Source organism: Montipora capricornis, chromosome 6 (genome assembly GCF_036669925.1).
Source record: "Montipora capricornis isolate CH-2021 chromosome 6, ASM3666992v2, whole genome shotgun sequence".
Lineage (NCBI taxonomy): Eukaryota > Metazoa > Cnidaria > Anthozoa > Scleractinia > Acroporidae > Montipora > Montipora capricornis.
Genome location: NC_090888.1, coordinates 68,236,898 through 68,262,543, shown reverse-complemented (window position 1 = coordinate 68,262,543; position 25,646 = coordinate 68,236,898). Strand labels below are relative to the sequence as shown.

Below are 25,646 nucleotides of genomic sequence, written 5' to 3'. Positions count from 1 at the left end.
TTTCCTTCAGTGAAATGCCTAGAAAAGAGCTCACACGCAAAGCTCCTCCTTAAAAGGCCACGGTCCATTCTCGTCACCAGAGCCTTGGAGAAACTTTGCGTTTGCGCAAACTCTGCGAAAAGAAACGACTTCAATGTTGCTTGAAAAAACGTGTAACAAGACAAACTTACCCTTGACCTTGGCATTGTGTTGTAAGCTCGTGAATTTGAGAAGATCAAACGTACATCACGCACAAACGTATCGGGATCGGTGTATAAATTATTTTCCAGTCGCTGATAAACGGTGCTAAAATCCATGGCTTCCGAAACAACTTCTGTGTAATCCTACAGAAAAGAAGAACACGCGGCAATTAGCAAACAGCATTTGTTTGTCACATCAAAGGAAACACAGCAAACGCACATGACGTCACAGCTGCCAGTATCGATGTCCGAAGACAAACATCATTTCAAATCCAGTGGGTCGTGTATCAAAGATCCCGAAACGTTTCGGGCATATTTCGAGTAATATAAAACGCTTTGTATCTTCAAAAGGAAAACGTTTCATGCAGATTTGCAATTGTTTTGTTTGCTCAGGTGTTGAAAACATGTTCAAAGATCAATTTTTCAAAATGAACATATCTTAGTTCAGTAGAAGGAAGGATTACGTTTTTGCAAACGTTGGCCGTGTAGCACTTATATTTGAACAGACTTAACTGATTAGAGTGTAATGTGAAGTTCTGGGTTTCTACCCCATATGAACCATGTGAGCGTTAGCCCTACTAATGGAAAGAGTTTTTCTTTGTCCTTGTGTGGACCCATTTCCATTAGTAGGGCTAACGCTTACATGGTTCATTTGGGGTTGAAACCTAGCACTTCACATTACACTCTAATCAGTCATATGTTAGTTCAGTAGTTTCCAGAGTTGCTTATCGGGCCTGAAAAGCTTCCTGGACTTTTGAGACACAGGCCCAGGGAGCCCGTTACTCGAAAGTCCCGAAAACTTTTCGGGCCCGAAAAGCCATTTGTGAACGTGCCAACCGCCTGTTCAGGAAGTTTTCAAGGTAACAAAAAGCTAATGCAATGGCCGGGAAACGGAACTGCCACATCTTCAGCCGGATGCTCTCGTGTGATAATCCCTATATTGCCTACAACAAGTTACTGCAAGAACATCGAACTGAGGAACTTGTCCAGCATCTGTTAACCGGCTGCAATAGTTTTAAACACGCCTGAAAATCGATTGGAATCAAGGACTTAACCGTTGCCTTTAAAATGGTCTACAAACATCCCACATGTCACTGGCTTTTGCCTAAGGAAGAAAACTAACGATTCCAGGGACCCGTTTACGAAACTGCGATCTGCAGGTTTTGACATGCTGGCCTCGGTTGTTCAAGCTATGGATAGCGCTATCCACCGGAAAAATCACTATCCAGCGGATAAACACTAGCAAAACCGATTGAGTTATACAGTGGATAGTGATTTATCCGGCGGATGGCACATCCATCGTTTGAACAACTGGGACCTGGTCTTTAACATCTTTCAAAATGACAAAAAAACAAAATGATTTTAGAGTTTGGTTACTGAAAACCTCGAGACATCGGAACGTTCGAGAAACGGATCCCAGGCCTATTACTTACCGGGAACTCGTTGAGGTCAACGGGGTGTCGAAAGGGAGTCGCATCTTCACGCGATACTAGAAAATCCAACAGCTCATGTGCAGACTGCATCCAAGGCTAAAAAACGAAAGTCATCATAAAGGACAAATTTTTGATGACACAATCCTTTGGACAAGGGTCTAGGCTCGTGATAAGTATATTTCACACAGTCAAAAGTTTCAAATGTAGCAAGATCCTATAGCACAGCTCCATAATAAAAAAGGAAGCTAAGCCTCAAACAAATGCCTGTTATCTTTACTCTTGCAAGCCCTCAGGAAGAGGCACGCAACAAAATGCGGTGACCCTGCCGTAACCTTGCTTTGGAGCACAACTGTAAACATTTCATTCACCATCATCACCATCATAATCATTTAAATAGTTTTAAGCAAACGACAAATTGTTTCAAACAATTTGTGGACACTATCAAGTTCCGTCTTAAATCATACTTTACACAACATGCCCGGGTTGCTCGAAGCATGGTTAGCATTTTCGTGGAAGCAGGAACCACCCCCACACGCAGCCGCTAACTGGCACCGTCACACTGAGTAATCAGCGGAAACAACTTACCTGACCCATACTTACCTAGAGATCACCAAGGAAGCGGGAGGGCCGGGAAGTGGCGAGAATCCGCAAAGATTCGCTAACAAGAGCAATTGATCCGCAAAGATCAACAAGCAACAACGCATGAGAAAAGCAACATGACACAAAGGCCCTGCAAATCTCCAAAGGGCCACCCCGCAGGTCACGTACCGTAAAGTGTGAAACCGCTGACCGCATTAGTTCGAGTCTAACTTAGCCTAAATTATATTTAGCCACATTTAAATACCATGGAAACCTGTAGGTTTTGATACTTAACCAACGGTTAGCGCTAATCAGGCTTCGAGCAACCGGTCCCAGAGGGTTCACAGAACGTTGAAGCGTTCGCGAACACCTCTAAAATCTCCTCAATAAAAGTCCGAGATTTCTTCACTGCCACCAGTCGACTTACCTCGACAGGCGGTGAAGGAGATGGCTCTCTTTTGATATGCTTGTTTGGACGTTCAGAGCTGGATCCCTTAAAAGAATGTGAACAGGAATTCAAAATTATTACTCTACTTACCACTCTAAAAAGGCAGAAAAGTCCAAAGACTGAAGACAACCCCTCCACCTACCCCCAAAACCGAATTATGCGAAATAGCATTCGGAGCTAAATGTGGGCGAAGTATCCTAGCAATAAACTAGGTATGAGCGGTTCCGGAGTACAAAAACAGAACGAAATGCTCCATTTGCATTGCTCACGTTTTCGTGGAAACATCAGATTTGGTGAAGTCACGTCGTCGTTACGCAAATTACCTCACAAATATACGCTAAAACACGTGCTGCACCGTGTAGCACGATTTAGCCGGAGACAACAACGAGCGGCGAAGTCGCGCGGAGAATGAGAATGAGTCCTCCCCATTCTCCGCGCGGCTTCGCCGCTCGTTGTTTGCCTCCCGTGCAAACAATTCGCCATTATCAAAAATACCATAATACTCCTTGTTTGTCCCTCCAAAATTTTGCATGAGCATTGTTTCCAGTTCCTCTTGGGACCATTGTAAGACCCAAGAGAAACCAAAAACAATGCCAATGCAAGATTTTGGAGGGACAAAAGGAGTATTATGGTATTTTTGATGCTGGCTAATCCCATCCGCTACGCAGGTTAAGCACGATTATATTTCCTCATTACACCGATGATATTGTTTCGTGGAGTTGTTGCCGGAGTCATCCTTCTGTAATTCATTTTGTTGTGTCAACTATTGGTAACAGGTAAACAAAAAACCTTTGACTCACTCGTTTTCTTTTCCGTGAGCCCGGTACAGCAGAACCCTGGAAAACAAATTGAAACAAGATAAAGCGACCAGAATCCACGAAACTAAACCGGAATAACGAACGGCGTAGAAGATAAATTCCCTTGGACGCTGTTCAAGTGCGGAAGAAGGAAAACAAACTTATTAGAAACAATATGGAATAAATACAGATGGCAAAAATTCTACCTGAGAAGATTCTCCTTCCCCAGCCGATTCCTCAGACATATTGTCAACTTGCACCTGAAATTTGAATAGGGGATACATTAGGTGGTTTTCTGAATTTCCAGTGACAGTGTCCCCACCACCCCTTTGGACTGTGGATATGCCATGAGTTGCAGCCAGTGATCGAAAAAATATTAAAGCACTCGGAGACCTCGTCGTGGGCGTCTAGTACTTCATTGATGTTTCGACAGTAAATCTTGACTGTTGTTCAATGCATACACGGACGCACATTCACCATAAGCAGAAGTCCTAACATGGCGTTCTTTACAAATGCAAATACATACTTAATCGACCGCTCCCCATAGGGGCTTTTCAGGGCCAATGAAACACAACGAAACGACAGAACAGAACAACGACAACTGTTGAGAACCCCAACTGGCTGGAGGCAAACCAGTTGGCTATTTACAAGTGCGGCTGGGAAGTTGAATCAGGGACTACCAGGATCAAATTCAACGAGTGGTCAGAGCGGGTTTTGAATCCGGGATCTCCGGATCTCAAGACAAGCGCCTCCGAACCACACTGCCTCCGAACAATTCGATGCGCTATAAGATTACCATTATATCATAAAAAGTAGCATTTGTATTATTATTTGGGGAAGTGCTGTATCAAATTTACAAACTTGAAGCGAAGAGTTTTGTAAAATAACGCAAACAGCGTCAGCTTTGAGTACTTGTAGCTTCTGTTTAGTTTTCAAATACGACATTTTAACGAAGAAAGTCGAACAAAAAGTTGATTTAAATGAAAGGAAATTTGAATGTCTTCGTTTCTCTTGAGGAATAATTCGTTGGATGCTCCCCCGGTGTTACGGAAGTCGTAGGTTCAAATCTTGCATTGGACTCTGATTTTTCAGTTGTCCTTTTGCCCGTTGCCAAGCAACAAGTTTCCCATCCTCCACACATGCGCTTTACACCTTAAACGTCTATAGTTGCATTTGAGTTAAATCCTTATTACATACCTCGACATCTCCGTCAACAATAGCTTCTTCATCGTCGCACAGAGAGAGTATATCGATACACGTGGAGTCCCTTTCAAATAGGAAGATAAATAAGCAATGAAAAAGAAACTTGAAACAAAATTTTACCGCATTTTTATATTCCTTTTGATGTTTCAAAACTAGATTGATTGGAATGGACTTGAATGTAAATATTGACTAATGATCACTTGTCGTGCTACCTCTAAAATAAAGCAATTCCGTAGACTTGTCGGGAAATTTGGGAAAAAGATCCATCGTTTCTCATTATATCTATTTTCTCCTTCAGATGAGGCCGGGCTATAGTTACCTGATAAATGCACTCAGCACTGTTACGAGCTTTGAAGAATTTCTAACAATTTGGCTTTCCTCTTCGTTGTATAACCGAGCGTTCCGTTCCAGCTGCTTGACTTCCCAGAGAAGAGAGAGGACTCGGCTAACAAAGAAGAATAACGCATTACGTTAATCGAATGCATACAGTCACTATAAATATCACACGGCTAAAGACATGGAGTATGACAAGTCTTTCTCTAAAAAGGCGTGAAGTGTATTCAGCAAAGATTTGGTTTCGCTCTGACGAAGGGCTATTGCTCGAAACGTCAGGTTTTAGAATCTCTGTACGGTGGCCAATTTACATTATCAACTGATGAAACCAAATTTTTGTATACTACTTCCCGACCGACGCAGCATCACAGTTTCTTTAGAAACTACCCCCTTCATTTATTTAGCAAAGGGTCACTAGTTCGGGACATTGCATGTACAGAAATCAAATCAACTTATAACAAACCATAGATTAATATTTGGGAAGAGGGGAAAACCGGAGTACCCAGAGAAAAACCCCTCGGAGCAAATCAACCCACGTGTGAGGCCAAGCCTGCCAACCGAACTCGGGTTGCATTGGTGGGAGGACAGTGATCTCACCACTGCGCCATCTCTGCTCCCTATAGACCGCACCGTGACTGGACTTTTTGTTGTTTGTTCCGGTCGAAGAACTGGACAATATATATACTTAACTTCGTTCGTCCTATTTTTTTTTTTTTCGTTTTTTTTTTTTTCGCTCTTTGCTTTATGCTTCAGTTTCTCTTCACTATACGTTTAACAATTTTTTTACGGATTTCTTCACTACTGAAAAAAATTTGCTTCGCATGTTTTAATTGACCGCTATCGTGTCCTTTAATTTCTTTAATTTTTAGAATTTATGAAATTTCACGTGTCTGAACTCCGGAATGGACATGAATGAAAGTTAGAAAGATCTTCGCATTCATATGGATAGCAATTAACTTAAGCAACTGCAAGCAACCTTGAAAAAATCAGGCTTCAAAGGGATTCGAGCAAATTTCGCACTTTTTGCGTCTCTTCGGATTTATCTTACGACAATATCTTTGATCGAGTTTTATTGGGATCAACCGTTTCAATCGCAACCGGTTTAAAGTGCCACTATAATAAAAAAAAATCACTTCCTTTTTCCCTTCAGATTTTGAGACTATGTTTGCTAACACCTGACTGGCAAGATTTTGAGCATGGATTATCCAAAGACCGTTTACTTTCCGTGTAAGTTTTAGATTACACGGTGCGCCATTACTCACGTTCAAAACTGACCGACTTGACTTCAGAGTGTTAAATCCAGGGAAAAGTGACGTCTGAGGCTCACTAGCTTAAATTGCAGCGTCTGAATGCTGCTTGTTAGATATGCAAAACGCGAGTTTGAAAGTCTGAAAGCCCAAAACTCCCGTACTACATATTAATTCTGCGGCGTACACACGCATTGCATTCTTAAACTAGTAAGCCTTTGACGTAATTTTCTCTTAGATCCAGCTCTCTCACGAACTTAAAGCTAGTAATGGCGGAAAACCTTAGACAGCAATGACCAGAACCAGGTTGCTGACCAGCGGTTTTCGTTAAAACAATGGTTTGCTGGGGGTGCTCAGTCTCGCGGGCTCAGAAAACCTGGTTGTGGTCATCGTTATTTAATAAACAGGTGTGTTTTTGAAATCAAGGCTTAAGACTTTGGTCACTTTGTGTTTAGATAGCATAGTTTTGAAGTCCAAAGAAAAATAATAATTGACATTTTGGTCACAGGGGCACTTTAAGGTTTCCCTAAGGTTTTTATGAATACAACACGACTTTACTCTTCAGCAACGCAACTGCTCTATAAATTCCATAATGAAACCGGTCTTACCGGTAATACTTGTTTAAGAGCTTCTCTCGAAGGGTGTGAAGATCAGTAGGGTAAGGCACTACACTCCAATAATCCGGATATGCCTGTACATCCACAGGGTACACAAATGGTCCGGCAAAATTCAACTGACTCAGAGCCTCCAATCCTGGTACAAGCCTTTCTGTCATAACCTCTCGCCCTTCACCAAACCAGTCGGGCTCGTTTGGTTCGTACGCCAGCGAAATTCGCTCTTCGTCGGTCAGTGGTATGTTACTGGTCGCCGCGCCGGACGCGTCCATGTCTTGCGCTGAGAGGTCTGGGTTCCCTGGGTCTAAAAAGGTGGACAGATTTTTCGCTTATGGCTTTTTCGTAAGTAACTCCGGTTCAAGCAAAGTGATGCGCTGAAAAAGGCGCGTGCTGGACACGGGGAAATCATATGCAACCTCGTTCCCAGGGTCTCTCTTCTCTGCTTCCACTGTCGTTGAGAAGAGAGACCCTGGGAACGAGGTTGGATCATATGACGATAAAGAAGAGCTTCTAAATGCGGAGCTACAAGAAAGTGCTGATTGTGATACGTACCGCGTTCTGTGACAGGCTGAAGATCCCAAGGACTCATTCGCTCTACCTCACCAGTGTCCCATCTAAAAATATCAAAAACAACGGACATTAAGGGACCCAAAAAACCAAAGAATAGCAATACTATTTTCATCCTCTATGAGGCAAAGACGTGATTTATGTCCAAACGGCGAAAGCAAGCTACAAAATCCGAGTCCAAAATGGAGGTGTATTACATGAGGTAAAATCATTATCCAACTCTGTAGGTCACTGAACTGAAACGCAGAAGACGATTACAAATATTCTGAGATATTCTGCATTTAGTTATTTGCACCGTTGCTAAACTGATCACATTTTTGTCACAGCACTCCCGGAAAAAAAATTCATATATTCTCTGCTTGGAGAACAAGTTAGAGGATGTTCAATACCATACATTCATTTGCCAAGGCAGATGCAATATTTGCGGGAGATCTGTATGAAACGTACATGCTTACTCATAAAGTTTTCACAGAACCACGCCACTTCCGGTTGTCTTCCGTCGCTCAAAGACGCCGGGAAGGGGGGTCTTCTCCAAACTTTTCGGGTGTATTTCAAGTGACAGAAAACTGTCTTCAAAGCCGTTTCTAGTCGTAAAACTTCGCGATTGTTTTATTTTATCTGGTCTTGAAAAGATAATCAAAGATCGACTCTTAATAGATCGTTTTCACGTGACGTCATCACTTTCCAAAATCTAAAAACTAAAGATCCACCACAGTTTTTATCCTCATCAGGCATAAGAGGCGGCATATCTATATCTGTTGACAATTTCACAGCTCAATAGCGTGCTTCGTTTGGAAACCAGAGCATTTTGAATTTCCGGATTATGTAGGTGCCTGACACAAGGCTACGATCAAGTTTGTTGAAAAATATATACTTATCTCATGATTTTGAGCCCTTTTAGAAGTTAGAGTATTAGGAAAAGTGCTTATGTAAATGCTTGTTTTTTCAGTACTGATAATCAGTCGCCCAGATAGCCAAAGTAAGTTCCAGATGTTTACACTATTTTCCGGCCGCCATATTGGTGTACCACTGAGGTACACCAATATGGCGTTTTCATACTGGGCTCTGTAAATTTCTGCGAAACATTTCGACGAATATCTGAAGTTTGGGGAAACGCAGAGGCCTAAAACTGGGACAAGTGTCTTATTTCTTTATCTTCTATAACATAACAATTTCTTAGCGTTTTGCACTGGATAGTTTTTGATTTATTTTTTTAATGCGTGACAGTGAAAACGATCTATAGGCATATCTTAGTTCCACAGATTGCTTTTCGGGCCCAAAACTGAGGTCTCGGAGCTTTGGAGAAACAGGCCCCAGTACATGAACTCTCAATTAGCGAGCGCAAGTTATTTTACTCGCAGAAAGTTCACTTTCTTTTTCTCCCAAGCCTTCCTCTGCTTCAAACCTTGAAAATGGAGGCAAAACATTTTGAAAAGACGTATCCTGAGCTTGCATTTGCTGACAATGGGCTTTTACTAAAGTACCCATATTCATCAAATAACTGTTGTGAATTTTATTTCTCACCTTACAGTAAAGCACTGAAAATGCGTGTCCGGGAATTCGGTTTGAAAAGGGCTTCTATCAGTGATCTCACCGGCCCACCAAGTCTCGTCGATAACGCTGCGAAAGCGATCCCCTGAAACAAGAGGAAACAATTGTGGTGAACAAATAGCTTACTCCGGCGACCAGGGAGAGCGACCAACTGGTGGTTTACAATTAATTTCAAGAGACACAAACAAAACAAGCTAGTGAGAGATCTATTGTTTTCGTTCACCAACATGGCAATGATGACTTATCATGAAAACCAACTATAAACCATCAGACTACTAGCAGTTACTCTGTCAGTCAAGCTGCCCGCTTGTTTTGTCACGCAATCGAGAGAAACAGCCGAGAGAGGGTTGGGAAAGGGGCTTCCTTGGCCATTTCTGTTAATTGCGTGACAAAACACAATTGAGCCAAAAAGCGCGCGGCTCGAGTGACATTGAAGAGAATGATAGCGGTCGAATAAACGTGACGGCCTGAGTTCACGGCAAACAAACCTGGCCTCCAGTTCCTACCAACTGCTCGATCAAAGGTTTGTCTCAATATTAGAAAATCTAATACATCCGGCATATCGTGATATCTGGAGAAGAAAAACAACAAAAAATGACAACACTGCAAGAAACGGTCATCGAAGGTTGGCCGCACCAAATAGAAATGAATTTACGAGAGATACGAATTTACATCTAGTGTATATCCCCATACGGCTCCCATAGACGGAGGAAGCGTCATGCTGATGTTTGGTGAGGGAAGAAACAGGAGACCGGAGAATACAGCAGGGTCTAAAGCTGGCACAATTTTAAAAAAAGGGTTTAAAATCATGTCCACAATGGCGGGAGGCGAGTGCTGTTACCACTACACCGCCGCTGCTCAGATGCTCATAAATCCAGAAATCACGTAAAGCCAGGAACCGTTGTTTCTCTGCTCGTCATCTCATAAGCGAGTTAAAGAAAGAAAGAAAGAACAACTTTTTTTTTTAATAGTCAACCCAGCACAATCAAATGGCAATGGCTTATCAAAAGTCACATGTTTGTGATGACTTCAAACAAGTAATGATGTGAAACAAACCAAAGAACCGACAAACTGTTTAGGAAGAAACCAAGTTCATGTGACTATCTTCTTTCAAAATAAAGGTGTGTAAGGTGAACCTTTGTTTTGTTTTTTTTTTTCTTGGCAGAACACGGCTTGAATCGACTCATTTGAGGAAAATGAAGAGAAATCACTTACTTTACAGTAAAGGATGCTCCAGTACTGTTTCCTGTTTCAGGATTTATCAGAGCTAAAAACGGAAAAATTCAGGAGGTTCAATGAGCTGCCTTCACGATCACGAAACTATGTAATCAGCCACAAGAGCGAAAAATTTATACAGTGGAACCCCGTTAATACGGTCATCCACGGGCCAAAAAAAAAAAAGGCCGTATTTGGTATTCTTAATTTAGCGCGAGTGGCCGTATTAACGGGGTGAAATTATAGAAGATTCTACTGTTTGGGCTTTAAAATTGTGGCCGTTGGCCGTATTAACGGGTGACCGCATAAACGAGGGTTTTCTAGAAGAGAATGTATGACCATTTATCGCCGTTTTGCCAGGCCAAAAAAAAGTGGCCGCGAGAACGAGGTGACCGTATTACCGAGGCGGCCGTAAGGGGGCGTTCCACTGCATACAAGTTACAAGTACCCAACGCGGGAAAATTTTTCATTACGAAAAGACCTCGGAAAACGCCGGCCTCTGAGAACTTTTGTGTCTGTAGTTATTTGTGCATTTCGTTCAGTTCGTGCTGATAGTTATCATGCCAAAAGTAAGAGGGACTATTCTTCTGACTCACACCTTTAATTCAATCGAATGCTTGCTTTTATATGACGCCAATTCTCCCAAAAATCCTCAAGTTCCATGGACCGTATGCATAAAATGGTGGCCACGAAATTAGTAACAAAACAACACAACCACGACAAAACAATTTATCTGTACCACACGTAAATAGAGATACATGAAATAAGTAATAGACTTAGGAAAGGTACAATGCCCCCTAGAAAATAACTAAGAAGCCGATCTAGCTTGGAGGCAGAGAATCTTTTGTCTTTATGCTAATCATTCTCACTAGCCTTGTTAGCACGAACAAACTCAAAAGAATTTTGCTCCAAAGTGAGGCTAGTGAGGATTATTAGCACAAAGACAAAAGTATAATTTCTTGGCCGCTATTTATGAATACCGTCTATATTGGAGTTATTGGAGTTACGAACGATCCACCTGATGACAGACGACGAATGCATGATCGAGTTTAGATTTTACAAAAACGATAAAATACGATTTGACTGAGATTTTGAATCTCCCAGCCCATGTTGTTTATTACAACAGCGTCTACATGGGACATATACCTTATTCCAAAATGGCCGCCATTTTAGTATTCTTTTGTTTCGTTGCAAATTGGCCCTCTTGACCTCGCTTTCAAACGTAAAATTCAAAGACGAACGAGGCCAAAAGGGCCAATTTGCAATCAAACAAAAGAATAATAAAATGGCAGCCATTTTGGAATAAGGTGTATAACTGAGGTGTAACGCGGAATAACGAACTAAAGCTTAATACTGGAGCGCAACGCGGAAAAACACGAAATCATTGCCAAGCACCTGAAAACACTCAATGAGAACTTAAAGATTTGCGACGGCTACTTCAATGAAATTGTCACCTCAAAAAATAGAACTTTGTAATATGATCGTAAGTTTTTCGCGATAAGTCCATCTCGTTCGCGTCGTACAATGTGGGCGAAGCATCCTAAAAATAAATTGATACAAGCGGTGCGTGCCGCCCGTGCAGCACGATTATTTCTCCTCTTTTAACCAATGATATTTTTGTGTTGCGGCGTTCTCGATGACGACCGCGTCTTAGATCCTAAAGTCCCTAACGAGTGCGTAACTCGGAAAATCTCGAAATAATCGCCAAGTCCGTGAGAAACAGAAGAGTGACGAAAGGCGGCTGCTTGTCATAAAAGAACGAAAATTCTCTTGTTCTAACTTCTTTCTCTCTCTCTCTCTCTCTCTCTCTCTTTAGAGAAGGTTCCCGATATCTGGACCTAACAGACAAGAAAGGACCTAAAATCTAACAAGCTACCTTACTTTTTGGCAAACAAGTTGTTTGATCTCTCTATAAACAGTGCGAAACGCACGCGAGACAACGTTCATTAGAAACCACCGATGGCTCAGTTGGTTGAGTATCGAGCTGTCATGTGGGAGGTCGCGGGTTCGAACCCCGATCGGATCAACACTCAGGATCTTTAAATAAATGAGGATAAAGTACTGCCTTTGTAATTTCATCTGCAAATGATCAGACTTTCAAGTCTTCTCCGATAAGGACTACAAACCGTAGGCCCCGTCTCACATATATCTTTTATGCTCATAAGTTCCCTGTGGGACGTTAAAGAACCCACACACTATTCGATAAGAGTAGGGGATGAAGTCCCCGGTGTTGTGGCTGTCCTTTGTGAGTGTGCTCTCTCCAGTAGAAGTGGCCAGCTTGGCAGTGATGTGTCTAAAAAAACTTAAGATGTATGAGGCCACCTAAGCAGAAAAAGCCGTAAGTCAAAAAGGAACTTTGCCGAGTGCTGGGCCATGTAGATGGGGAAAACATACCATGGGTGCGTAACGCGAGTCAACACACCATGGGTGTGTAACGCAAACACAACACACTCAGGGAAAGTAACGCGGGTCAAAACACAAGACGTGCATTTTTAAAGCAAAGAAGAGCATGAATTAAGTACCAGCTAACGTAGTAGCACGAACCCTGGCGCTCCAAGATCCAAACAAATTTAAACCTTACCCAACTTTAAACAGCACAGCGTTGGTGGACCAACTGAGTAATGTAAACTTACAATGCGGCATAACTCTTCACCCTGTAAATCACAGCAAAATAATTGACTTTGCTTCAAATATTATTTTATTAATAGAATTTAACGGAATGGTTAATTGTGCAAGGGCGTACAATTCTCTCTGTATAGTGTGTCTGTACTTTATTCAAGCCAAGAAATATTTGCGACTTTCGAAGAGCTTGGCCTTCGCAGGAACGCTTCTTGCGGCGCTCTTTGTCCTCACAAACTATTTTTACCGAAGTCCTGACGTGTCTTATTTTTCTCAATTCTCTGGTCTTTTTTCAGCTTTGAGCATTACTTGAAAATCCCGATGAATGCAACCTTTCTTCCCTCCAATGTGGCTAATGCAGTATGCAGGAGTTGCTCTTAGTCACGTAACGATATGCTTATGCTACTGAAAAGCGTTAAGCTTGTGAACCACACTCGTAGCCAAAAAAGGCAAGTCATGAGATGCAATTTTGATAATAATAATAATAATAATAATAACTATTAATAAGCTGTTTATCCTTAATTACGGAGCTGCATTTGCATGAGGGGACACTTCGTGACGTTTATAGTCCAGTTTCAAGTACTCCATGACCGCTGAATAAAAACACTGAGGACCCATTTTCACAGGGTTACCCTCCATCTGAAGTGAACATATTCACAAATATCGGCTGGAAGGTGCCCGAAATTTGAAACTAAACAATAGACAGAGTAGTAAACAAGTCATCTTCTCGCTTGAATTTGTGAATATATTCACTTCAGATGGAGGCTAACCCTGTCAAAATGCGTCCTCAATGTTTTTATTCAGCGGTCATGGAGAGCTTGAAACTGGACTATCTGTATGATGTTTAAGTTGGGGAAAAGATCACTTGCATTTTTAGACATTCATTCATTTGTGTTTACAACTAATCGAAGTAGGGGTATGATGCAAAAAAAAGCGGATAAATTGTGGCGACTGACCTTCAATCTCAGTTTGTAGAAGCACTGTTTCTTTGGGTTGATTTCGTAACATTTTGTAGCCATCACCTCTTTGACGTAAAGCTCATGGCCTTGCCGAAGATAATAAATCTGTGAAGGAATAATTTATAAGGTACAAAACAACAATCATACGAAATGGAAATTTCTTCATTAGGCTTTCCACACAAAAAAGATTAAAGCCTCTATGAACTGCTCATATTCTCCTCACCTCGTCTCCTATTTGCGGGACATACGGTGATATCCGGTTGACAGTACATATTAGCCAATCAGGAGGCTGGTAAAGGGTGATTAACTCCTGCACTTCGTCCCCAGCTTTAGGCTTCTTGGAAGGCTAGAAATAAACAAATTCAGATTTTAAGTTACGGGGTTTTGGTCTTGTTTGTTTACAATCAACAGAAGGAAAAAATGGACATGCAACTTGCCTTTATTTCATGAACTAACATGAATTTCTCATTTACTGCTCGCCCGACTATAGATGGATTTCACGTGACGTCACAGCAGCCATGTTGGTGCACAGTATAGTAGAATATGGCTCTATTATAATGCAAAACATGAGCCATAATTTGGGTAGGGTCCGTCGTACCTCTTGTTGAACACTATATTTCATTGGCTGTATAGTGTACTGTCGTACTTCCTATTGTTTTCTGTGCTAAATCCATAGACCTTATTCATAAATGGCGGTCAATTTATAATTCTTTTGTCGAAGTGCAAATTAGCCTACCAAGCCTCGATACCATACAGTGAATTGAAAAGAATTCTTGCTCTAAAATGAGGCTTGGTAGGCTAATTTGCACGTGGACAAAAGAATTATCAATGTGACTGCCATTTATGAATAAGGTCTATTGCTATCTTTGTTCGTTCTATTGTTCTTTTGGCCAATCCTGAAGCCCGTTAAATGAGGAACGACACGACCCCATAATTTGCTATTGTTTTGTGAACCGACATGGCCGTCTCATCACGTGACTGAAATCTATCTATTGTTCCGTTTAGCAGACTCCCAAGTAGCACAAGCAAGTAGCACATGCAGCTCATACTAGGAGGATAAAAACTAAAACAGGTGCTACAATCAGTCAATTACCATAGGAAAATTCACCACCTGACGAGGGAATTCCACGTTAATTTTCACGCGAAAAATCGATATGTCACGGTGCGATATCGGTTATTCAAGTTAAATTAATGTTGAATTCACGAGTCAGGTGGTGATATTTTCCTTGAATTGCATAGCTTTTTCAAGAATGAAGCCGTTTAATTTCCCTTTTCTGAACCTTGCAGTAATCAATACACGCTAAAAAAGGCCATTTCAAAGAGCTGTCTCGACAGACAGGAGCCAGCCAAAACAAAACGAAACAAGGAAAATCTTCCTCTTCTTTCTCACTTCCGCCAGGTTTTTGCATTGTAAACAGAAAAAAAAATTGCTTTGAAAACATAATTCCTTCCAACTTTTGCCTGCATTGTTATGTAAGGCAAGGCGTTGCTACGGAGCAATATCAGTCAGCCTCGCTGTCAAGTCGCAATTTTACTCTGAATACCTCGCCTCGGTGGCCAATCCGATGACGATAATTCTCCTTGTTATGCGATTCTATATAAAATTCTAACTAACAAGAAAAGAAATTCAGTCTATACTACAGTTTCTTGGGATATAATGAGACCTTAATGTCCTGAATAGCGGAGGCAATGAGGCCGGTTAGGACGCTTGCCTTGAGATCCGAGAATCCTGGGTGCAAGACACATTCTAACCACTCGCTGAATTTGGTCCTGGTAGTCCGTGGTTCAACTTCTCAGCTGCACTTGTAAATAGCCAACTGGTTTGCCTCCGGCCAGTTGGGGTTCTCAACAATTGTCGTTGAATGTTCAGTTCTCTCGTGATTGTTTCATTGGCCCCAAAAAGCCCCTATGGGGAGTGGTCAATAAGGTATGTATATATGTAATAGCCTAAACGGAAGTTCATATAGCTTTCAAGGCCCTTAATTGTTTCTATTGCACAGCCTTAGCTGGTAGTAAATGCAAGAGCCATATAGCTCTTGGGAAAACGGAATAGCTGGAGGTAAGCAGACCCACAACAAAGCCTGCGTTACTGAACAGGAGCTTTCCTGACTCGTTCTCTCGGTTAAAAATGCAAGCTGTGGATCTTCTTTCCCCAAAACCAATCAAGCAGAAAAAACAGAAGTTGTGAATCACAGAACGGAAACTTAACCTTCTTTTTCTTTGTTGGTTTCTTGCTCTTTTTGCTTTCTTTCTTCACTTTAGGTTGTCTCTGTGGTGAGCTGGGACCTGGCTGAGCCGGCTCGGTTGTTTCCTCTTCGGATGTGCTCAACACTCTACAAACCCGTCGCGTTCGACGATTTTCCGTTTGTTGTTGAGTCCTCAATCCTACTTCCTCAGTCCAATCCGAGTATTCACTCGACTCGCTTCGTGTAAACAAGAAAAAATTGCTTTTAGTCTCGAAACAATTCACAAACGAACAGAAAATAACAGGGGAGTAAAAAAAAAGTTCGTTGATTCAATAAACTAGCCCCTGAAGTGAGCTAGGAAACGCATTATTTTATTTTATTATTATTTTTTTTTTGCCCCGTTTTTAGACACTATCATCATCATTTCGAGCTGCGTCAGGTTACACACACTGCAAACAGGCATATTTTTTATTCGTCCAGGAGGAAAGGCGAGTTTCGCTCTTGCTTGAAAGAAACTGTGGAAGATGCCTCAACCACTTTGCGACCTACCCGAGCAGCAGCAACTAGAGCACGAGAACAGATACAACTTCCCTCACCTGCTACTTTCAGACCATTCTTCTTCGTCATCTTCCTCCTCAGTGTCACTCGGCGTGGCTGCTGCCTCCTCTTCTGCCGATTCCTCGACATCTAATGTGGCAGCAGCCCTGGTGGAGTACGCAGGTCGCCGTACTCCACGTGAGTGTTGCCCGGCTGTCCGACGATTTGAAGCACGGCGCGCAGCTTGCTGGGTTTTCTCTTGAACAGGACGTGGCTCCGGGACATGGACTGTTATCTGCATGAAAGTTAAAAATCAGAATCAGTGAAATGCACTTAAGGTTGCGAGGCTTGTAGCAAACAAGACATGAGTAAGGAGACAATTGCCTGAAATTGTCCAGATACATGCGAGGATCACTTCTCCCTTTCAAGAGTTACTTACTCTCTTTGATGTCGATGGTAATGCTCGTCTTTTCTTTTCTCTAAGATAGTGAAGCATCTCCTCCCTTCCCTGCATGAGGCGTCGCTCCTCGTCGTATCTTTGGGTAAAATGAAAGCGTTACTGCTTATAACGTTTGCAATGTTTCTTTTTTGGTTAAATTAGGGCTGCAACGGCCAACTCATATGACCTTTCTCGCATGTAGTGGCACAAAAACGTCTCACTGTTAGGTAGAACCGTATTTACTGTACTAGATGAAGCGCAGCCCTCGAATAAGCACTGCGTCTAAAAAAACCCAAAAAATAAAAATAAACAAACTAAAAAGCACTAAAATATAAAATTGAGGTTACCAAGAAATCACTCAGGGTTGCCACAAATCAGTAACAAAAAAATTCCCTGACTTTTTCCTGACTTTGAAAAGTTTTGTTTCGGCCTAATTTTCCCTGTCAAACGTTCGGGTTGTGAATTTAAAAACTCGTTAATGTCTCGAAGCCAAACTGATAAATTCCTCATGCCAATGAGTTCAAAAGCTTTTTCGTCTTAACTACAGAAATTGGACATCGTCGAGTAAAAGAACTAAAATACTAAAACCCAAAACACAACGACTTCTCGTTATTATTTTTTACCTCCCTGTAATTTTGAACTTACTTTGCCACGCTAAGTTTCCGGTTAGGCACAATTCTCCTGTTTCTCCAGGCAGCAGTATCAGCATCTGACACATCCTGTATGACAGGTACGTTACCATGAACAAGCCGCACTCCTTCCACATCCCCCATCTGACGCATGCCTTGATTACGACTTCCGCCTGGACTCTGCAGCGGAGGTACTGGACCTTGCCCATGCGCGGGTGGAGACTGAATAGCTGTTATGAGACAAGGCCAAGAAATCAACTCAAGAGACCCCTACATGTATTAACGATAACAGCGTTGAGCTGTTTTATGAAGCTAAATGTAATTTAGGAAAGGTTAATCTCAAGCCAATGCGGCATGTGGCCTTTTCGCGCCAAATGGGCGCGCCTTTATCAGGGGTTTCAATAACTTCTGAAATAGCCGTCCATGATATCCCATTGAAGGCGGCAGTTTGACAAGTTTATGAAAGCATTTTTAGTGAAAATCAAGGCAAACTAGCCGGCGGTGTGAGGCAAAACAGGCAGCGGTATACCGCCGGTAACCGGCTTCTATTGAAACCCCTGCTTTATTTTGGATTCATTGAGCCTTACCCTTCCCGTCCCGAGTCTGCTTGGTCGTGGAGGCAAATATCTGGTCAGGAAAGTGTTTTTTTTTCCCCACTGGACCGTGTTCCAGTGTTACGGTGCCGGTCAGCAGCTGCTTCAGGGTGGTTCCTGCCTGCGGGTTGCCAGGGAAGCCACCCTGCAGTGCCTGGATCACAACAGGCCCCTTCCCGCTAACTTTTAAGGCACCAGTCCCCAAGCTCATCAATTGGCGATAATTTTAATTACCATTAAAATTCAAGTACAACCTGCTTTTAAATTTACAGGCAGCTGTCAATTTAGTCGCAACAATTCAAAGACTATACCACTCTGGAAATAGCAACTGCAAATCTAGGCCAGTAGATTTTACACTTACGAGGTACGCACAAAAGAGGTTAATAAGAACACAATGTTTGTTATTGATAGCTGCACACCTCCAGCATAGTAGCAAGACTGACAGATATCTCAAGCATAGTACTGAAAAATGTTTCCTGTTGATTGTAACCTTAACCGAAAACTACAACCGAAGTTTTAAACGTCCAGACACACAACGGAGTGAAATAGACTATTGGTGGCATCAAATTTTTGTGAAATGCACTCTTATTGCCTACTTAAATTCTGGATTGGCCTTTGTTTCGCTATTTTCTTCTTTTCAGTCTTTGCCCTATGGCTTAATAATTATGAGAACATACCTCTTACTAACCGAGTGCGAGGTCGATACTGTAAAATTACGGACCGCGTTTTTTCCCGCGCGAAGCACAGGTAATTTTACAGTACGGGCCGAGAAAATGAGGTTACTAAGATATTTATCATATCTCTGTGGTAATCAGCCGTGCGGGAAAGGAAACTAGTAAAAGTCAAGCGGAAGGTTTAACTACCGTAAAGATTGCCTTGTCAAAAGCCGAAAAACGAAACATTCTTGGTTATTTGAAATAGTTGCTCGCAAGATTCAAACAGTCTTATGAGTTTATGTAACAGAAATGAAGAAATGACACGAAAAAATTGCTAGAGAATGTTTTATGGAAGTTTGAAATTTAGTGGGCCGTACAGCGGACCCAGCAGGCCGCACTGCATAATATGGCCCGCTAAAAAGGCCAATCATAGTCCACATACTACCAGAGAGACATAATAATACCAATTACCAAACAGTGCGGTTAAGCACGGTGCCTACTAATTCAAAGGTATTTTTGCCCCGATTTATAATTATGCAGGAAAGGTTAAATCTTAACAAGTGTTATTGAAATCCAAAAAGAAAATTGGGGGTAACCGCCCATTTTTCAAAGATAATTCATGAACAATATTTGTAAAAAGCAACGTATGGCGTTCTTTCTCAAATTGAAGCTTAATTATCTCTACAGAATGCATGGTTATCCCTAATTTTCGTTTTGGATACCAAACGTACTTACGAAGATCTACTTTCTCTGCATAGTTTTAAATTGCGCAAAAATATCCCTGCATTAGTAAGCATCACCAATAGAAAACCCGAGTATCTGGAGATGCGCAGAGTGTATGCGCATAAACAATAGTAGGCATCGTCCTTAAAATATCACTCAATCACGTTTCCTGGTGGAAAGGTGAACTCTAGAATTCTATAAATAACCTTTTTGGTTTTCTAACAAACCTGGAATGATCAGTCGTCCCTGTGCCTGGGCTGCCTCTGCGGCTTCTATTTCAGCAAGAAGAGGAGGAACGTTTTCTCTTGGTGTCGGTGGAGGCTGAGGAACTGGTCTAGGTGGGCCACGTACATTACTGCCATGGCCTGGCACCAGCTGTTGAAAGTGAAGAGGGTGTGGATTGCCGTCAACATCAACCAGGAAAGGGGGCGGCATGAGGTGAGGATCTGTCTGTGTCTGAAAGGGAAAAAATGATAAAGGAGATGTTAAAAAATTGTCTAAGACATTTCAACGAAAAGACCTTTAGTTTGGCTTCTTACAAGGTACCTTTGCCTTGCAGGCAAGGTTACGACAATGCCTGGAATTCAGTACACCTACAATTTACAAAAAGACCTGTTGCAGTAAAATTGCTTAAAGGTGATTTTTAAGGCACCACTTTCTCCTTTGTGTTTTTTTTAAGGACCAGAGAGGCATTGGTGCAGCAAAGACAAAACAACAACTCCCCTGGCACATTATAGTGTGAAGTTCTAAAGGCTGGTTTGCACATACGATGCAAGCATAAGCATAAGCAGGCGCATTATTTTGTTGATAATAAGTGTCTTTTGTTCTAATGAAGGGTACCAATTACCAAAACGCTACTGCATCTGCGTATGTTGCTTGTGCTTACAGTTGTTTCGAGAAAGGTTGTCCAAAAGCGTAAGAGCGTTCGCAACAGTGCCAAAAGACTTATGTTGAAGCTCTCTCCTGCCAGCACGCTACCAAAACACATTAGCAAAAACAATGGCTCTGCACGTGCGCCACGATTATTGTATACAACTTTCAAACTTTCTCTGCGAAACATGACATAAAATAAGTAAGGTTAAAGTCGTCACAATCTTCCTTCTCTGTGAATGCAAACCCCCTTTGTTGCTAATTCATGGCCTGGATCATTTGACTGAGTTTTGAAACTCACTCATATATTTCTAGGAGACGTTTTCGATAGCACTGCCATCATGTTTTCGTTGTCTCAAATTGACTGACAGTATACCATAATGCTCTTTCGACATTGTCACATAAACTTTAATGTTTCTTTCGGACAACCTTTCTCAAAACAGCTGGACAGTATGCGTGTGTCGCATGTGTAAACTAGCCTTAATGCCCAAAGTACAGCGTCAATGAGTAACCACTTTTGAAACTGACCCCAAGGTTTAAGGGTTAACTTAAAGGTTATCATCCCTTTGGGAACACTAGAAAGTCTTATTGTTTGCAGAGATCACGATTAGAGCTGTCTACTCAACATTACTATTTTACGAGCCCATGTGTTGGTCTGTGTAGGGTTTATTGAACATGCACCAAATTCAGGTGCTCATTCAACCAAATCAGGTGGCAGGCAGATGATTGCAGACTGACTTTCAACAAACTTTTAAGTGCCCCTGTGATTTAAAAAAAATCACTTCCTTTTTTCTTCAGATTTTTTAAGCATGTTTGCTTAACCAGTGGCAGATCTAGGAACATTTTAAGGGGGGATTTTAAATTGAAAGAATAGAAGTATATACTCTGACAAAAGTCCAGATAGTTTAGGTTGCCATTTCGACCTTGTTTATGTTTTGCATTAAAAAAAAGGTTCATGTCAGGTAAACAGTATCTGTTCCAGCAAAAACGAAAATACACTAAAAAGCAGACAAATAGAAAAAAAAAAGAAGCCAAAATGGGGGGTGACTAGCCACCCTATTGAAAGTAGTTTGGTCGCTTAGTGTTTAGTTTTAAGACATAGTTTTGAAATCCAAAGAAAAATAAGAATAGAAAATCGTTTCACATCTTTAGTTCCAACATGTGATGTTCATATATTCTCTACAATTCATTATACCAAGCAAATACTAACCCTATAATTATTTATTATAATTTATACACAGTACACCTACCTGCTCATCCAGAACATAGTTGTTAGAATCCCTTATTAGAGGCCTGTAGTCTGTATGAAAAAACTGCTCACTTGGAACCTAATGATGATGGAAAAATATGTGCAGGATGTTGGAAAAATTACAAGAAATATCAGCATAATAGAAAAGACTTCCTGAAACACATGATATTAACTATAACAACTTGCACTTATAGTGTGAGCAGAAGGTAAAGCTGCTCTCAATTCATTGTTGCAAGAAAGTTTTTTCAGAGCTTTGCCAGGACTTGACAAGAGTACAGTTCTGCCCAGCATGACATGAAGCAAAAAAGGTAGCCACTGAGGTTGGCTTGCATCCTTTTCTTGGCTCACGCCCTACTCTATACTTTGGTTACAGGTCTTACTAAGAGTACAAAAAACTACATGAAGAATATCAGCAATATTCAGTGTAATAACTCGCCGCTAGGGCAAAATAAAGAAAACAAAACACTATTAACACTAAACCTGTAAAACCTGTACAACGAAAAACAACTAAATCCTTAAATTTAGTTTATCACACACTTAAGATAACACGAAGCAGAGCTGAACAAGACCTAACCTGGTTGTATCGATCACTGGAGCCATACCCAAAGATACATAAATGACCATGACTGTCTGTACATGCAAACTTGAGACCATCAGAGGAGAACTTGCAGTCAAACACTGCTCCATGGCCCTGTCCCTCAAGCTGAAAAGACAGTTCATTGTCAAAAGACATGATCACTTTTCTGTGGTCAAAACTGAAAAGATGAGATGATGATGTCTGGTGTGATACAATGATAAATTTTGGTACTTACAGAATTGTAAAAACTGACAATTTTTTCTCCGATTCTTAGATCCCACAAAATAACATATCCATCGTGACCTAATAGGAAAATCACAGAACGTACTTGCATTAAATTCATGTCAATAAAAAAATAACAACAACACTTGGAAGGGAAAAATTTCATCCAATTCATGTATAACACATATAACAAAATGCATTGTTAAGTTGCACATGGCTCACTTCCATATTACATTCCAAAGAACATGTAGAACAGAACAAAATAGCTCAAATTTATATATTTTTGGAATATTTGAATTTTTTTACCAGCACTAAGGAGAATGTGGGGATCAGTAGGATGTGCCTCTAAAACAAAAACTTCATCCTGATGACCCTAAAAATTAAACAAACATTATGTTACTAAAAGTATTTTTATTGTATAAACTCACCATTAATTCATGAAGGAACCAAAAACAAAACAAAAGAAAGGCTTAATAGTTATTGGTATTTGAAAATTCCCTTGATTTAAATTAACATTACCCTCAATTTTGTCCTGCAATTCAAAAGCTGTAAATGGACATATCCACTCCAGTATATTTTATACACCAGTTATTTCTGATAATTATTGTAAATAATACATGTACATATCATCATACACACAGATTTCTTTTGACATCTTTTGCTTATTTTTTTTGTTCATTTATCTAATTTTTATTTTGTTTCATTTGTCAACAACAGATTAGCTTGGATGCTACTGCCTGACAAAAGTGGTGGAGCCAGGGTAACATCAGAACCTAATGGGGTACCTGAACAAGAATGGGCATTCCCATGACCACCCTACAAGCAGGCCCAGGGAGGACCTGTCAGTGACATTTCCCAAAACGCATGCATGTAGTGTTAACTAGAAGGGGAGGCAACAGTGAAACTTCTGATAATAGCGACCTTCAGATTGGAGTACGGGTTCTCAGTTCTGAGCACATGCAATTAAAAACTTTTCGTTCTTAAAACGTACTGTTCATGCCCAGTGCACAAAACTTGTAGTCATAGTCGTCCTCATACTCCAATCTGAAGGTCACTAATTGCACAAGCAAAATTTGGGACACCACATCTGAGGGCTTCATAATTGTCTCCCAGCTGCAATTAATAGGGATAACTGCTGCCATTAATTAACAATTATTCGCCGAAGGCGAAGTGATTATCAGTGAATATTCACCGAGACGAAGTCAAGGTGAATATTCACCTATAATCACTGAGCCTGAGGCAAATAATTGTTTTAGTATAAATACACAGGTGATTGTTTCAAAAAAGAGAAAAAAAAAACATTTCAACGCGAAATCATCTTCACTTACAGTGGCAAAACGATTACTGGCAGCCATTTTGTCCGTCGAGGTGATTATTTGGCAGATAATCCGAGATAGCGAGCCAATGAGAGCGCGCGATTTTGTATAATCACCTGTGTATTTTATACTAATTACATTTAACCACCTTTTCAGTGTATGAGGTTCAATTAAATTTAACTGGGTCAACAACTACTGTAGGAGCGACTGCGGTCAAATGTTGTCAGTGGTTCTGTTATATTTGCACATGCGTCGGATTCCTCGTGCTTGTTTATGAGTGTGGCAGAAAGAGGGAGCATTTAGCAGTTTTTTCAGTCACCAGTAATGCAATTTCACAGTGTGACACACTGCAAGACATGCTCCTTACAGACAACTCAATGCTGCTTACAGATAACACAAGAGAGAGAATTCCAGTTGCTGCTTCCCAGACTTTTAAAGTGTTGTCATTCACAGCTGTCACAACATGCTGATCCCAAAGGTCCCAGCCAACCTAACAAAGTAAACAAGATGTCCAGTTTAACACACTTAACAACCATTTGCAAAAAAAGCACAGTTATTTGAAATATTGGATGTCTGTGTAGTCAGCCTTGAAGCTGGTTACCTGTTTTTTTCTTTTTTTTTTTTTTTTAGGTCACCTGTTCACAATTATAACTTGGAGGCATGAAAGCCTGGGCTTCCAATAGAAAGGATTACAACACTGTTTATTCAGTAGGGAGATATTTCAAATTGTACTTGACTACTACTACAATAGTTCATAGCAGTATATTCAGGTGTCTGCAAGTCTCCAACTGTTGTCATAGAAACAGCAAAGCACTGCTAAGACACTAGCTAAAACAAGATGTTTTTGGAAAATATCTTGAAAACTACAGTAACTTAATTGGTGCCCTAGTTTTTTTTTTTCTGTCAAATTTTGAAAACCACATAGTTACTGTAATAAATTTCTCTTACCAAATACACAGTATGAGAAAAATCTATCAAGTACAAATTGTGTAGGTCTACCTTTGTGGTTCCTGACTTCTTACTAACAAATAAAGTTAAAACGCCACAAAATCTCACCATGGTAACTCTTGGTTTAAGAGCTCTTACAGATTCCTCTACCATGGGTGAACTGAAACAAAAATTTCCAAGAAAGTCAAGTTGACTCCTAAATCACAACTCTTTAAGTTTGAATTTACAAACATCATAACTCCCTGACTATAAACCAGTAATTTATTGTTGAATTTATTGTTAAACTTTTCATGGTGTCAGTTAACTTTTCTTTTCCCGGTTTTACATGCATTACTATAATCAGGAACAATGTAACATACAAAATCATTGGTTTAAAAATGATGAACAATCTCAAACAACAGCACATACTCAGGAAGTCGTTTACTGACATCAACCAAAATGTGTTTCCAAGCCGATCTGTGAAAATACCAGATTCTTGCTGTGCCATCTCTTGAGCCGCTTAGAAACCTGATACAAACAGGAATGATAAAAACCAGGTATTTTGACTTCTGTCTGGTATATGACAGTAGCAAAAGGCACAATACTGGTAGGAATTAATCCTGATAAAAAATAGTTCAAATTTTCCTTTGTCTGGTATTTCTGACACACAAGAGAAATTAAACTGATATGAAATAATTCTTATGACATTGAAACTGTCAAAAACCTTTTCCCTTTCATTCCGAACACTGGAACTTTCACTGGAACTTAAAAAGTGGGTGTACAATAATACTATATCACATTGCCTTGTTGATAAAGATTATAGTGAAAACGATACCTGTCTCCTTTATGACTAAACTGAATACTGTCCACATGATCCTATACAAGAAGAAATAAACACAAATTCATTGGTCACATAGCAAGCATAACATGAAAATGATAACAATTTTAGTTTTGAGTTACACACGTACAAACCAAAAA

General features: G+C 40.7%; 1 protein-coding gene across 2 annotated transcripts in view; it reads right to left on the bottom strand.

Moving 5' to 3' along the window:
* LOC138053027 (PH-interacting protein-like) overlaps positions 1–25,646 on the bottom strand; it is a 44,446-nt gene that overhangs the window by 3,104 nt on the left and 15,696 nt on the right. For both annotated transcript variants that reach the window (XR_011133198.1, XM_068899701.1), the window contains exons 15-42: positions 25,504–25,544; positions 25,098–25,196; positions 24,798–24,849; positions 24,130–24,231; positions 22,732–22,798; positions 22,439–22,506; positions 22,201–22,329; positions 21,628–21,705; positions 19,735–19,963; positions 17,552–17,765; positions 16,907–17,003; positions 16,527–16,762; positions 15,954–16,167; positions 13,968–14,090; positions 13,742–13,849; positions 12,748–12,820; positions 10,167–10,218; positions 9,440–9,522; positions 8,925–9,036; positions 7,386–7,447; positions 6,828–7,137; positions 4,959–5,084; positions 4,634–4,703; positions 3,643–3,696; positions 3,440–3,475; positions 2,619–2,684; positions 1,613–1,708; positions 171–323 (exon numbers count right to left, since the gene is read on the bottom strand). Coding sequence is in view for 1 of the 2 variants with exons in the window: in XM_068899701.1 (XP_068755802.1) it covers positions 171–323; positions 1,613–1,708; positions 2,619–2,684; positions 3,440–3,475; positions 3,643–3,696; positions 4,634–4,703; positions 4,959–5,084; positions 6,828–7,137; positions 7,386–7,447; positions 8,925–9,036; positions 9,440–9,522; positions 10,167–10,218; positions 12,748–12,820; positions 13,742–13,849; positions 13,968–14,090; positions 15,954–16,167; positions 16,527–16,762; positions 16,907–17,003; positions 17,552–17,765; positions 19,735–19,963; positions 21,628–21,705; positions 22,201–22,329; positions 22,439–22,506; positions 22,732–22,798; positions 24,130–24,231; positions 24,798–24,849; positions 25,098–25,196; positions 25,504–25,544 (3,150 nt within the window). In the remaining variant the exon portion in view is untranslated. The remainder of the gene's footprint in view (positions 1–170; positions 324–1,612; positions 1,709–2,618; positions 2,685–3,439; positions 3,476–3,642; positions 3,697–4,633; positions 4,704–4,958; positions 5,085–6,827; positions 7,138–7,385; positions 7,448–8,924; positions 9,037–9,439; positions 9,523–10,166; positions 10,219–12,747; positions 12,821–13,741; positions 13,850–13,967; positions 14,091–15,953; positions 16,168–16,526; positions 16,763–16,906; positions 17,004–17,551; positions 17,766–19,734; positions 19,964–21,627; positions 21,706–22,200; positions 22,330–22,438; positions 22,507–22,731; positions 22,799–24,129; positions 24,232–24,797; positions 24,850–25,097; positions 25,197–25,503; positions 25,545–25,646) is intronic.